Source organism: Ischnura elegans, chromosome 10 (genome assembly GCF_921293095.1).
Source record: "Ischnura elegans chromosome 10, ioIscEleg1.1, whole genome shotgun sequence".
NCBI classification, from domain to species: domain Eukaryota; kingdom Metazoa; phylum Arthropoda; class Insecta; order Odonata; family Coenagrionidae; genus Ischnura; species Ischnura elegans.
Window position 1 is genome coordinate 26,229,664 of NC_060255.1, and position 13,006 is coordinate 26,242,669.

General features: G+C 36.3%; 1 protein-coding gene across 2 annotated transcripts in view; it reads left to right on the plus strand.

Moving 5' to 3' along the window:
• Positions 1–13,006, plus strand: part of LOC124167369 (phosphatidylinositol 3-kinase catalytic subunit type 3) — a 54,635-nt gene that overhangs the window by 18,501 nt on the left and 23,128 nt on the right. For both annotated transcript variants that reach the window (XM_046545384.1, XM_046545385.1), the window contains 6 exons: positions 63–176; positions 291–449; positions 5,378–5,473; positions 5,880–6,077; positions 8,284–8,469; positions 12,494–12,657. In XM_046545384.1, the coding sequence (XP_046401340.1) occupies positions 63–176; positions 291–449; positions 5,378–5,473; positions 5,880–6,077; positions 8,284–8,469; positions 12,494–12,657 (917 nt within the window). The remainder of the gene's footprint in view (positions 1–62; positions 177–290; positions 450–5,377; positions 5,474–5,879; positions 6,078–8,283; positions 8,470–12,493; positions 12,658–13,006) is intronic.

Here is a 13,006-nt window from a genome sequence, read left to right on the forward strand (position 1 = left end):
ACTGTTGAATATTTTCTAACATTTAATGTTTATTTTTTACATTGCTAATTTCTATTTTTAAGGGGATGGTTGATCTTCGTGTGTGGCCTAATCAAGTTGCAGATGGAAATTTTCCCTCATCTACTCCAGGGAAGTCACGGGATCTAGGGAAAGAGCAAATGCAAAGACTTGCAAAGGTGAGATTAATGTATTACGCAGCTCTTTTTATAACATTTGCATCATTATCTTTCATTGTTTTTCATGAGCGTATTTGAGATAATAATCTGTTATCTTTCTTAAATCCTTTTTAGCTTGCTAAGAAGCATAGAAATGGACAAATGGCTAAAATTGATTGGTTGGATCGTCTCACCTTTCGAGAAATTGAAATGATAAATGAAAAAGAAAAAAGGAGCTCAGACTGCATGTATCTCATGGTGGAATTTCCTGTGATAGAGATCAATGGTGTGCCTGTAAGTTATTAATGAGTCAGCAGCTTTGTTTTCCTATTTTGTCTTAGACGTCAATGTAACAATGAGTGCTGTTGTAGAAATTAAATGATATCACTCAGTATACATGCCAGAGAAAGAGGTAATTGATGAGAACTACAAAATAATACGTAATATGTTTACAGCAAACTGAAAGGAGTATAAATTATTAAGAAATACATGGTAGCCATATATGAGGGAAATCAGATAAGTCAAGAAAGATGTGTATGTATCTCTGTAAAAGATATGAAAGTTATTATGTATGCAATCAAAATTATAGCGGAGGAGATGAAACAAAAAAAATTGAGGATTATTATTGTTATAGCTTTTATTATTTTTGGTAATCTACTAGTTGTGGTAGGTTTACATGAAGCATTTTAATCTTACAATTCCTTCCTACTTATAATTTCCTTCTTTGGTTAGCTTATTGTTCTTAATTCTATCCATAAAACCTATTCTCTTCCTTCCACTTCCTACCTTAAACAATATCTAGCTAGTGATCAAGGATAAAAGCCAATTAATGATCCAGATGCTGCAGGTATTGCACTAATCATATTAATTGATGCTAACCTTTTTCATGTAGCATAAATGAAACTTTTGTTTCAAAGTATGTACATATTAGTCAAAACATGTATGATGATTTCCCGTTTTTGCTTAGTATTCCAAGGATATACGTTTTCATATCTCTAATTTTTTTTAAATATCAGGTTGTTAAGATTTGAATGTCTCATTTCTTAAATATACAATGTCAGGGTTCCCACTCAACCGTGAAAACCTTAAAACCGTGAATAAGCCGTGAATTTTGTGTGCCGTGAAAAAACCTGGAAATAGCCGTGAATTTCGTCATAAAACCTTAAAAATCTTCAAAATTGATTTTATAACTACGATTGACGGAACAAAAGAAAAACGTCGATCATGTTTCAAGGTGACACGCAGACACTGCACACTTATATTCGAGGCGCAATTATTGGTCCGTGTGCCATGACGACACATTGACCTTATACCTGTACCAAAGCTGGAAGACTGGTAACCAAAGTGTTCATTAACACTTGCGATCATTCAGACACTTCTTAACTTCCCTGGCACCCTTCTCCCTCTCTCTATTTTCCCACTCACAACTTTTAGCCGGAGCTGAATTTTGCAAACGATATGTGACGTCAGGAGAGAGAGATAGCACTTTGATTGCTGCGTTTGCATTCACAGCTTCTGTTGCGTTTGTAAAATTATAAGTGAATGTGCGACCGGTGATTGTCACATGTTCAATAATTCTGACTAAAATGGCTTCTCAACAAACCGTGAATTTGACGACATTTAGACCGTGAAAACCTGGAAAAAACCGTGAATTTTATAATTTACGTTGAGTGGGAACCCTGAATGTATACAAAATTTCTCACTTTGGGCACAATCTGAACAAAGTATCATTTAATCCAATGTGAAGCCAGGAACTGTTCAGAATTTTGCCCATTCATCCTTCCTGCGGACAGGGATTTTTTTCGGCTCTGGCCGCGTCCCATGCCCATAATTAGATCAGTTCGTCACAATCGTGAGATAACGCAAAATTGTGATGCAGTGTTGCATTCTGCAGGATAACTGCACGCTGCAATGCCTTGCATAGGTTTATCAACTTATGAACAAGTTCTTAGTACGCATCTTGTTCATATACCGAGGACTTACTGTATTCAGTAAGATATCAACCCTCGATTGTGTCATGTTGCATTCTTCTGTTGATAAAACCAAAAGAATGTGATTGTTTTGATACAATTGTGTGTAATTTAATCGCGTATATTGTACACATGACTCGGAAGCTATTCTGCATTGTGACTACAAGTACAAGATATGGAAGAGGCAAGAAATTTTGACAAAGTATGTTCTATTGTGATGATTCCCAAAAGAAACTTTCATACGAACTTTGTTATTACAAACCTCTGGTTTTTCGGTCCTGTGAACTTCGTTATTGCGATAGTCTACTGTATACTCTTGGCTTTTTGTTTCTGCCCTCTATTCCTCACTATGCGAGCTATCTTCTTCTAATGGAAATCTTCATCTTCACTCTTTGTGAACAACTACAGTCAGTGTTCTGTAGCATGAATTTTTTCTAAGACATAATGAAATGACAGGAAATGCATAAACAAATAGTTGCAAAGAGGTATTCCACATTGCATGTGTATGTATGTGAAACACATGCAAAGAAATAACACTGCTTGTTTCAGAGCCATGGATGAAGTGAGAGACAACTTGAAAAGGGGGAATAAATATTGGTACTCGCCGACATACGAATAAAAAAAATGGACTCTTAGTGATAGTTTCTCCAAGTAAAGAAAGGGCAATACAGCTTCCCTGAGAAAATGGCTTTGAGGAAAGAACCCCATCTTCCAGAGACATTTGATAGCTTCATAGATGGGGAGATAATAATTCTTTAGATTTGGTTTTCCGAGAAACTAAGGTGTATATGTATTAGGGATTCTGCAAATGTGCTGTTGCAGCAAATGACCATGATGTAGGTATAAACAGGTGTCTTGGGAGGTGTGTAGAGGTTATTTGAAATATCTTATCTCAGATGCTGTGGAGGAACCTAGCCATTCAGCAAATAAACTGCTACATATTTGAGAACACCATCAGCAATACTCCTGTAGGATTGCAGTGACCCCACATTGAATGAGTGTAAGTAATAGGTTTTATACGATGAACTTCCTAAAATACATGGAACTAGACTCCCAGAAGCAGAATTCAATGAAACAGGTCATTAGGTTAACCATCAACACAAAAATGGTGGTGATACAAAGGTCGGTAGTGATATGATAGAGGGTCTCAAAAAGAAATAGTATAAGAGAAAAAAATGGAATTAGTTTACAACAAACTAAGAATTTGGGAAACTTTGAATTGACCACAAGTTTTTCCAAGTGCATATGTTAATGCCTTTGTCGATTGCCATTCTATAACTCTGTCAGTATTACTGCTGTAACTTCATTTGAAATTCTAACTTGATATTTATAAGGTAAGCAACCAATATTTTTTTTGAAAAACCAAATTCACACTTCAAATAGCAGTGTGTGACTGCATGGAGGGGATAGGAAAGGGTCTGTCTGAGTGGCTGAGGAAGGGCCTTGAGGGAAGACCATTGGGGTGGATCAGAAGTATCGATTTTTTTTTTCAAATCCATCTGGCCCAATGAAAAAAAGTTGTGGGACTGAATAAAGATAAGGCCCGAAAAATATGAGACCTCTACGTGAACCCCTGACACTGGCTCAAATGCAACTTAGGGGGAAAGGAGGGGGAAAGTCAAATTTAAAAAAATTCAATATTTTCTGGTCATTCTTTATAGATTTTTCCGAGTTTCATGGGGGATGAATTTTGCTGTATTCGACGCATTGGAGGGGGAGAAGCGAGCAGGGAGGGGTCAGGAGCAGCCTGCTGCTCTTGTATCTGCGATGCTGCGTGGGCCTTGGAATAATTTCTTCGCAGAACTTGAACTCGGCATTTTGTGGCTAAACGGTGGCAGATACGACAAAATGCATGAAATTTTTGTCTTGAAAGGGCAGTAACTCGGCAATATCTATGCAGAATGACCATAAAATATTGAATTTTACATCTCCACATTTTTTTGCAATATAAGATAAAATCATGTGTAAATTTTGGCTCAAAATTATGAAAGTTTTTAAGCTTGTGTATAAATCAATGACCAAAAGAAAATTTCTACCTAAAAATTAAGAAGTTATACCTAAATAAAATTAAAAATACTTCAATTTTGCCTTTGGCCATAACATTTAATAAAATTTTGTATTCTGAATCTTTTGATTTAACATATCTAGGAAGTTATGAAAAATCAAAAAGAGTGGTCTACATTTGCTTTGTACTACAAATTGCTTTCAATGCAGTTTGAATTCATGCTGCATTTTTCATACAATTTGAAGTTCACCTATGATACAATTGTTATAAGTAATCTCAGAGAAGACAAACGAAAATACCGAAAAAAATTGGGAAGTAAAACCCACAATGTTAAATAGCAATGAACCAAAATCAGAATTTACCCTGTTATAATTACATATAAATTTTGGTTTGCCAGAGGCAGGGTTGTACTCCTACCAGCTTCATCGCCTTGGTAATGTGACAAAATTTCACATGCTTCGCTTCTCTTCTCTGACACGGCTGAGATGCACGGAAGCTGTTGCCTTGCTTCACTATTCTTTCTCAAATGTACTCCCCCCATTTTCACTATAGTGCCAGGTTACAGATCGCAATGACCCAAGTGGCATCAGGTAATTTTTTTTTACTTGCTGCCATGCCAGTCATTATGAATGTTTCAAAATAGAGTAAAATTCATTTTAGAATCATTTGCAGTGATATCCAATTCTCATGGATCTGTAAACCTTTCTGATAAAAAACAGTGATTTCTCACAAGAAATATGCCATAAAAATTATGGTGGTCAATGTGTTAAGGATAGAGGCATATGTTATTTGGTAGTCGGCATTATTGAATGGAAGAGTTCCATGGTGGCAAAGTGGAAATGTCAATTTTGCTTCCCACTTTTGACTGCATTATTTATGACCATAGATTTGTTACATAATGCTTTATCAATATGTTGATAAGAAGGTGATGCTAAGATATGATAATTCACCGTGCTTATTGCGAAGTCAGTGTTTGAAAGGAATTTTGGAAGCTGTTCATGTAAATATTAATTCCTTATCGTAAAATATGTGACTACTAATTTCTTAGGGAAGGTAGCCCTAAGAGCAGATTTTTTCTAATTAGATAGTCCAGGGGTGGATAAAATTTATGTTGGAAACAGCCCACAGGTTGAATAATGTTATTTTTTGAGATTATTTATTGGTACATACATAGGTATTTTTTTAGTCATCTCGCGTAAAAAAGTGAATGAAAATCAATTCCATACCTTATTTCACATTTATTTCAGCAATCAGTGGTTTACTATGAGAAAGATGGAGATGAAGTGTATCAATTCAGGGTTCAAGCTGACATTGTGACTGTCCCTGACAATGAAATATTGCAGGTAAGTTACTCTTTACTATATTTTAGTGGAGGAAAACTATTTTTTTTTTTTTTGGCTCTTTGGATCCCAATTGGATTAAACATGTGGGGCTTCTCTTTCAAGATGTCAAATCCCATTATGTTTTTGGACTGGGATATCAACAAAACGGAAATGCCCCTGTATATCTTATATCTTGAGGAAGATTGCCTTCTTGCTTTTAAAAGTGAAGAAGCACTTGTTTAGTTGGGGGGAAAATAATACTAACTTGTAAAATGAATGGTTGCAAAATTTTCAGTGGGGATTCCTATCCTATAGATTCTGATCTAATGTGGGAGAAATGGTGAAGTCACAGTGGCTTTGTCTGCTGGACCGCTGTGAAATTTCCTATACATGTGAGTTGATTTGCTGTAAATTGTGGCTTTCTCAGGAGAACCTTGTGGAGAGTAAGCATCACAAGCTTGCACGTAGCCTTAGGAGTGGAGTATCTGATAAGGATGTGAAACCCAATGCTACTGTAAGGGACATGCTGAATACTATTGTTGCCTATCCACCAACAAAGCAATTGACTACTGAAGAACAGGATATGGTTTGGAAGTTTCGGTTTTACCTCAGTAACCAAAAGAAGGTTGGTATAAGTAATGTTAAAATACACTGTTGTTTCGTATGCTCTTCTGGTTAACAGCTACTAATTGAGAAACTTTTCAGTGTATGTACAGTACAGTAGCCTTCTGTTAGAGCTCAACCCTTTAGAAACTTGTGTTCATTTTTTGTGCAATTTTTCTTTTGCTTCATGTGCATGTCATGAAAATTAAACAAAAAACAACTTTACATATTGTAACTTGTCGCCATATGATTAAAATGAAAACTACAAAATATACTGCCGTGACAACGTATCGCACCCGGGCCCCCCAAGTGGGAGCCGCGTGCACTCACTACTAGACCAACTAACCCTGTGAGAGAGAAGACGCTATTTTGGAATTATATAATGCTTGTCAAAAATACCACTCGGAAATTAATTAATTACAGCCAAGCTAAGGCCCATTCAATGGAACCACTATCAGTTTAGAGATGTGTTCGCCATTCCGAATGCCATAAAAAATATGGCATTGAAAAAGGCGGAGCAAGGTACGTGGCCTCCCCTTGTTGGATTTTCGATTTCCATGCCTTGCTTTTGCTATGTCGTAAGCTCCTATTCTATTAAAATACTACGTACTTGTTTTCATTCCTTTGCGCCAAGTCATTACAGAAAGGGAAATCCCATTTCTCATGCGAAGGTGGTTGACTCATGACTAAATTTCATCTCACTGCCAGTCCAATTTTTCCATGGCAAGCTGTATCCAACATCTGCAGATTACTGTTTGGTGGTATACCCTTGTGGTCTATCAATGATGGCAGTTCAAGCAGCGCTTAATTTCTAAAATTTTAAGTACCGGAACATGTCTTCTTTGTATATCCTTACATGTGCCTGTTTTGCCAAAGCAAACCCTTCCCATTTCCTTCAAAACTCTACCTACCATGATCACCTCACCCGTTCTAGAAATAACATCCATTCCAACCAATATTCCAGCTCTCTCTGCCTAAAAGGTCCCTACCACTCTGCCTCGATCCTATACAATAAAGTTCCCGATGAAATAAAAAATAGCAAATCACCTTCCGAATTCAAAAAGAGACTAAAAATCCTCCTAGCTGAAAAATGCTATTACAGTATTAATGAATACCTTGAGGATGCATTATAAAGGAAATTTTCTAGATGGCAACTTGAATGCCTATATTTTTCCATACTTTCTGTTAGTATTTTTATAACCCTCTCAGCTCTGTTTCTAATGTTTGTACATATAGTGAAATGATTATCTTGAGAATTCCCAAGAACCTGGAAAATTTTCAATCATGTATGTATGTTGGTATGTAATTATCTGTAAATCTCATATTGACTTAAGCCTTGCAGATGTATAATTTGCCAATGGTGAAATAAATTTATTATTATTATTATTATTATTATTATGTTGCAACACATTTCATATGAAGGATTTTCAAATATATGCCTCCCTTCCCATAAAACTTCCAATTTTCAAAAACTTGTATTAAAGTTATGATGAGGAATCATGTTTTACCAAATATTAAAAAAAATGAAATTTTTTGACGCTATACAATTTTCCCTGAGAGGTGCCTGGTCGAAATTAAGCTCTAAATGCAAGGGAACATGCACTTCCTAGGAGCCAACACCAAGGTGAACCCTGTGAATGCCACCCTTGGCAGTAATATTTCCATAGGAATAAAGAAATCATGATAGTACATATAGTGATTTGTACAGTTGCCCAGAAAGCCAAAGACCCATGCTTCGATTCCCAGACCTGCGGGATTTTTTCCCATGACAATTAATTGGATTTCGCCAGCGTTCACGGCAGGCTTGAAGTATGGTGTGTAAATGCGATGGTGGTTGGCGTAACATGGTGAAACTCCTTCATGATGCACAAAGGTTAAGGAAAGACTTAGCTGTTTCACAAAATAAAATATATTTGCGACCGGTTTCGATACAGCGTATCATCCTTAACCTTTGTGCATATGGTGTGTAGTTGTTTTTATGTTTTTGTGAATGTCCTGTTTGCATGTCCAAACCAAATATGGAAGCCAAATTTTAATTCTGAGAGAGCTATTTTTGCTGCATCATCTCATGATCATCTTGATTTTAGACAATGTTTCATTATGATTATGGATTGGGCTTGTATCATGAATTTTTATAAAATAGAAAATGTACTACACAAGAATAACGTAGAAAATTAAATTTTTTATTTATTTTACCCTTTAATTGAAGTGTCTGTCTGAACTTTCAGGCTTTAACAAAATTCTTGAAATGTGTGAACTGGAAATTACCTGGAGAGGCTAGGCAAGCTCTTGATATGGTTCAGCAGTGGGCACCAATGGATGTGGAAGATGCATTAGAACTTCTCAGTCCTAATTTCACTCATCCTGCTGTTAGGAGATACTCGGTGACAAGGCTTGGACAGGCACCAGATGAGGTAATTCAGTTGTTTTCTCTCTTTTTTTAAGTATTTATTTCCTTATAATTTGTTGGAGATGTTTTTCTGGTGTACCCTGGTGACGTTACGACAAAATTAGCAGTGCCGCAACGCACTTCCCTTAACTTTTTTTTACAAGTGAAATATTACTCTGTGTGTTCTTTTAGTACAAGTCATTATTTAAATTTTATTACAAAATTTTTTGTTTTGGTTACAAATGTTTATATTAGAAATTTTGAGGCAGCAAAATTAATAAATGTGTCATTTGACTATTATGTCTTTTGTTAACGTTTTGACACCATGACACCACTGGTTTACCCCCATATTTGTTCGGTTTATCCCAGATGTTTCAAGGCCGTTTCTGGTCTGGTGATAGTCTTTCTGTGGAGGTTATATACATGGAAGGAGGTTGAAAACGCAGGGGGTGAAGGATTTGTCATTTTATTTTGCATAATTTAACAGCAGGATCCCACGTGTGGCTGATTTTTAAAACTCAGTTCCTGTTGAAATTCAGTTCACATTTCTTTATCTCCAATGGCTCTCGGATAAGCCGGGGTTTGTAGTTAGTCACATTGGCGATTACTTAAGTATTTTTTAAGTCAATTGCGTGTCCGTAGGCTGCATACTCCACCACCGCCAACTTCAAAGGTTGTGCCAATTGAATGTCATGCTTGTGCTCTTCTATCCTTGTTTTTGCAGAGCACTTGATTTCACGTCAAACACACCCGAAATATATTTCCAATAGCTATAATGACCTGCGAGAGCTTCAATCAAGAAATCCTTATAATTTGTAAACTTATTTTTTAATGCTGGAATTTTATGCGGTAAAATCATTCATTGATGAATTGTGTTGAAGGTCTTTTCGATGAGGGCATTGTAACCCTAAATCTGGTCCATCCAATCCTAACATACAATATCTTGTAATACGTCTGAGGTTGTACATTTTTGTGTAGAAAAGTATGATTTTCTTTCATTTTTTCTTTAAAATTTCAGATGATGGAGAGAACAATGCCAATGCACTCTCCATGTTGAACTTCTTATTTCGTTATATCAATTAATTTCCTTTTTCACTGCAATCCCATTGCATTAATGACTTTCCATAATAGTGTGCCTTAAAAACACTGATGACCAGCGAGAGACAGATAATAGGAGGGTTGCCCAGAAAGTAGCGCACCATATTTTTTTTCTTCGTCATTTATTTATGGCACATAATGAGAATTATATACACGAACGAATAACGTTTCAACTACATACTCTATTTTTTCACATGATCTCCGTCCCTTTCTATGGCCATAATTCCGCGTGAAGCAAGGGTGTGTATGCCCTGTTGTTACCAATTTTTGTTCTGATCACAGAGCAATTTCATTTCTGAGTGAATCAATTCCTCCCCATCCTCAAAATATCTTCCATGAATGGAATACTTCAATGGGCCAAACTTGTGGAAGTTTGAGGAAGCCAAGTCAGGGCTGCAGAGTGGATGGGGTAACACTGTCCAAGCCTGTTTTTCCATGTGTTTAGCAGTTCCTCAGGGAAACATCTCTTAATAATCACCTATTAAAATTGCCTTAGGTCAGAAAGTTTCCTTCGTTTGATAAGGTATTAATAATCCTTATTTAAGACAAGTGCTACCTGCTAGCAGCGTGCATGGCATAAATGCTCATAGCCTCGCACCAAGGTGGCCTCACACGGTGGCAGCTGGAACCAGAATGACATCACACGGGCTTTACGCAGCATTCATACTAAGCCGTCACATTTTCCTGCTCTTGAAAATTATCATTTTTCATTTAATTGCAAAAATTAGGTATCATCATTTAAAAATGTAAAAGCATGAATACGTACTCTAGGAGTAATAATCTTTCGATTTAGGCAATTAAAAAAAATAGGAAACCACCCTATTGCCATCCCTTGCTATCAGCTGGAATTAAAGACAGTTGAGCTATTTTCAAATAATGATCTTGCTTGGTGAAGAGTGAAGTTACTCCATTTTGTGGTTGTGAGTACACCATAGTGGTTGTGAACTAGCGTACACTCTCTTCAAATTCTAAGTTCTGAAGTAAAGTGAAGTTGTTGTAATCAAGGCTTTACCCCTCTTAAGTACAATATGGAATGTTCTTCACCTTCTTGATCCACCTGAAATAAAACTTAATTTGTCCCTTCATTTATAGTGTGTGTTTGTGACAAGAATTTCTTTATAAAATTCTTTGCTCATAAAACTGATTCATTGCTTGTTATTCCTTTTGAGTTCCTTCACTCTTCAATTATTCCATAGGTACCTATTTGATCTAATTTTTTCTCTATTTTCTGTAGCTCTTCTCCAATCCTTACCTTTTCACTGGATGTTCCCCTACCCTTTGTAGACACTCCTTATTATGAAGTTCACGGGACCAAAAAACCGGAGGTTTGTAATAACGAAGTTTGTATGAATGTTTCTTGCAGGAATTATTGAAAAGAAACATGCTTTGTCAAAATTTCTTGTATCGCCCGTACTCCCGTAGTTGCCCTGCGAAATAGCTTCAAAGTCAAGCCTATAGCACATGCTAATAAATTACGTGAAAATATATAAAATCAAGCACATATGTTTGATTTTCTCAAAAGAGGAATGTGGTATGAAGTGTTCCGAGAATTGCTCAGAAGTTGATAAACATATGCAAGGCATTGAGAAGTGCAGTTATCCTGCAGAATGCAACAATGCATCGCAATTGTGCATTATCTCATGATTGTGACAAACTGATCTAGTTGGGTGTGCGATGCAGCCAGTGCTGAAAAAAATTGCTGTCTGCAAGAAGGAAGAATGGACGAAGCGCTGAACAGTTCCGGTCTTCACACCAGACTAAATGATACTACGTTCAAATTATGCCTAAAGTGCGAGTTCCTCTACGCCATACCATGTTCCATTGGCCGGCTCAAAAAGAGCCAAATTTGAGATTTCGGGCACGCTTGAATTTTTCGAATGTTCTTATCTCTGAAGGTTTGTGAATCGAATGTGCAGAGGAAGAGGACTAACTGAATTAAAAACTGTTTAAAAGGGGTACTGAGTGGGTCACCATGATTCTATAGGAGTGAAGCTTATTATATGATGTTACGTGCATACTGAAGTATCTCCTACTGAAGAAAGAACCATAATTGACGCTCTTGGGCTCGGTATACGAGGAGAACTTAAATGTGGTGCAATGTTTATAGCATAGCGTTGTGTATACTCACCTAAATGGTGATGCTTGTTTGTGGAATTTTGTTATAACGAAAATTTCATAATAATGTTTCATTTACAATAGATTGGATAGGCCTTTTCTCTGGCACCAACGGTTTGCTTCGTAATAATGAGGAATTCGTAATAAGGTTGTTTGTATTAACAGGAGTCTACTTTATTGCCTTTGTGTTTCAGCAAACTTTTGATTTTTGTACCTTTTCTTTGTCTGTTTCTATTGTAGAGCCCTGTTTTGATTTTCCATTTTTGTTGAGCTACTTTCATATTTACAATTTACTTCAGTGGTACCTCTTTCAATATCTTCGTCAATTTACCCATGCAAAGACTTACCCTTCTGTATTGTTCCATTTCTAATGTTACAATTTCAGTTATTTTTCCTCAGAGCACTAGGTTTTTCTTGTTTCTTTTACTGCAGTCCATTTTATCCCTAGTTTTTTTTGCTGCTATGGAACCCTTTTGGCCTACATTTTCTTGATTTTCTATCTGTATATTATTAGTTTTCTTTCATCTTCAACTGTATATTTTTCAGCCTGCTATCTATTAGAGTTCACTTTGATGTTCTTTACGTACCTTTCTATATATTTTCATGTGCTATAACTTTGCTCATGTTGGTATGTAAATAATTTTCAGTTTTTCTAAGGGTTTATCATATGCCCCCATACCTGCTAACTTTTTTACCAGTCAGTTGTTGAGCTTTTCCAATTAAAACCATCCCTCACATTTTGAATTTACTTCAGATATCATAAATGTATATGGATTTTACCGATTGTATATGGTATGCACTTTTAAATTTGAGCTAAATAAAATATTTCTTTCCAGGACCTTTTGTTGTATTTGCTGCAATTAGTTCAAGCCTTGAAGTATGAAAACTTTGATGAGATTCAGGAGGGATACAGGAATTTAATGTCAGCCAAAGACATTTCTAGCCATACCATACCTCAAGCCCTTGATAAAGGTGGAACATTTCATTCAGATAGGCCAAGGTACTAGTAAATGCCATGAGTGCATGTTATTGTCCGTTTTCCATTATCTTTCCCTTTGCTTTTCTTTTTGTGTTTGCATCCTTTTCTTTTATTGGTGAGTATTGGGTAGCCTTGGGGCCATTATTTTATCTCTACTGCATACACAAGTAATAGGGGTGTTTTGTTGTGAATATGTACATGGGAGGAGAAATCATGGTAAACCTAATGTCCAGGTAGTGCAACTGGTATAACATTCGGCACAACCATTAATATGGCTGGAGTTTACAGAATGAATCCCATCCCATTCAAAGAAGTATTATCTAGTTACTATTTCATTGGTATGTTGATGTAGTCATTAGTTTTGGTATTT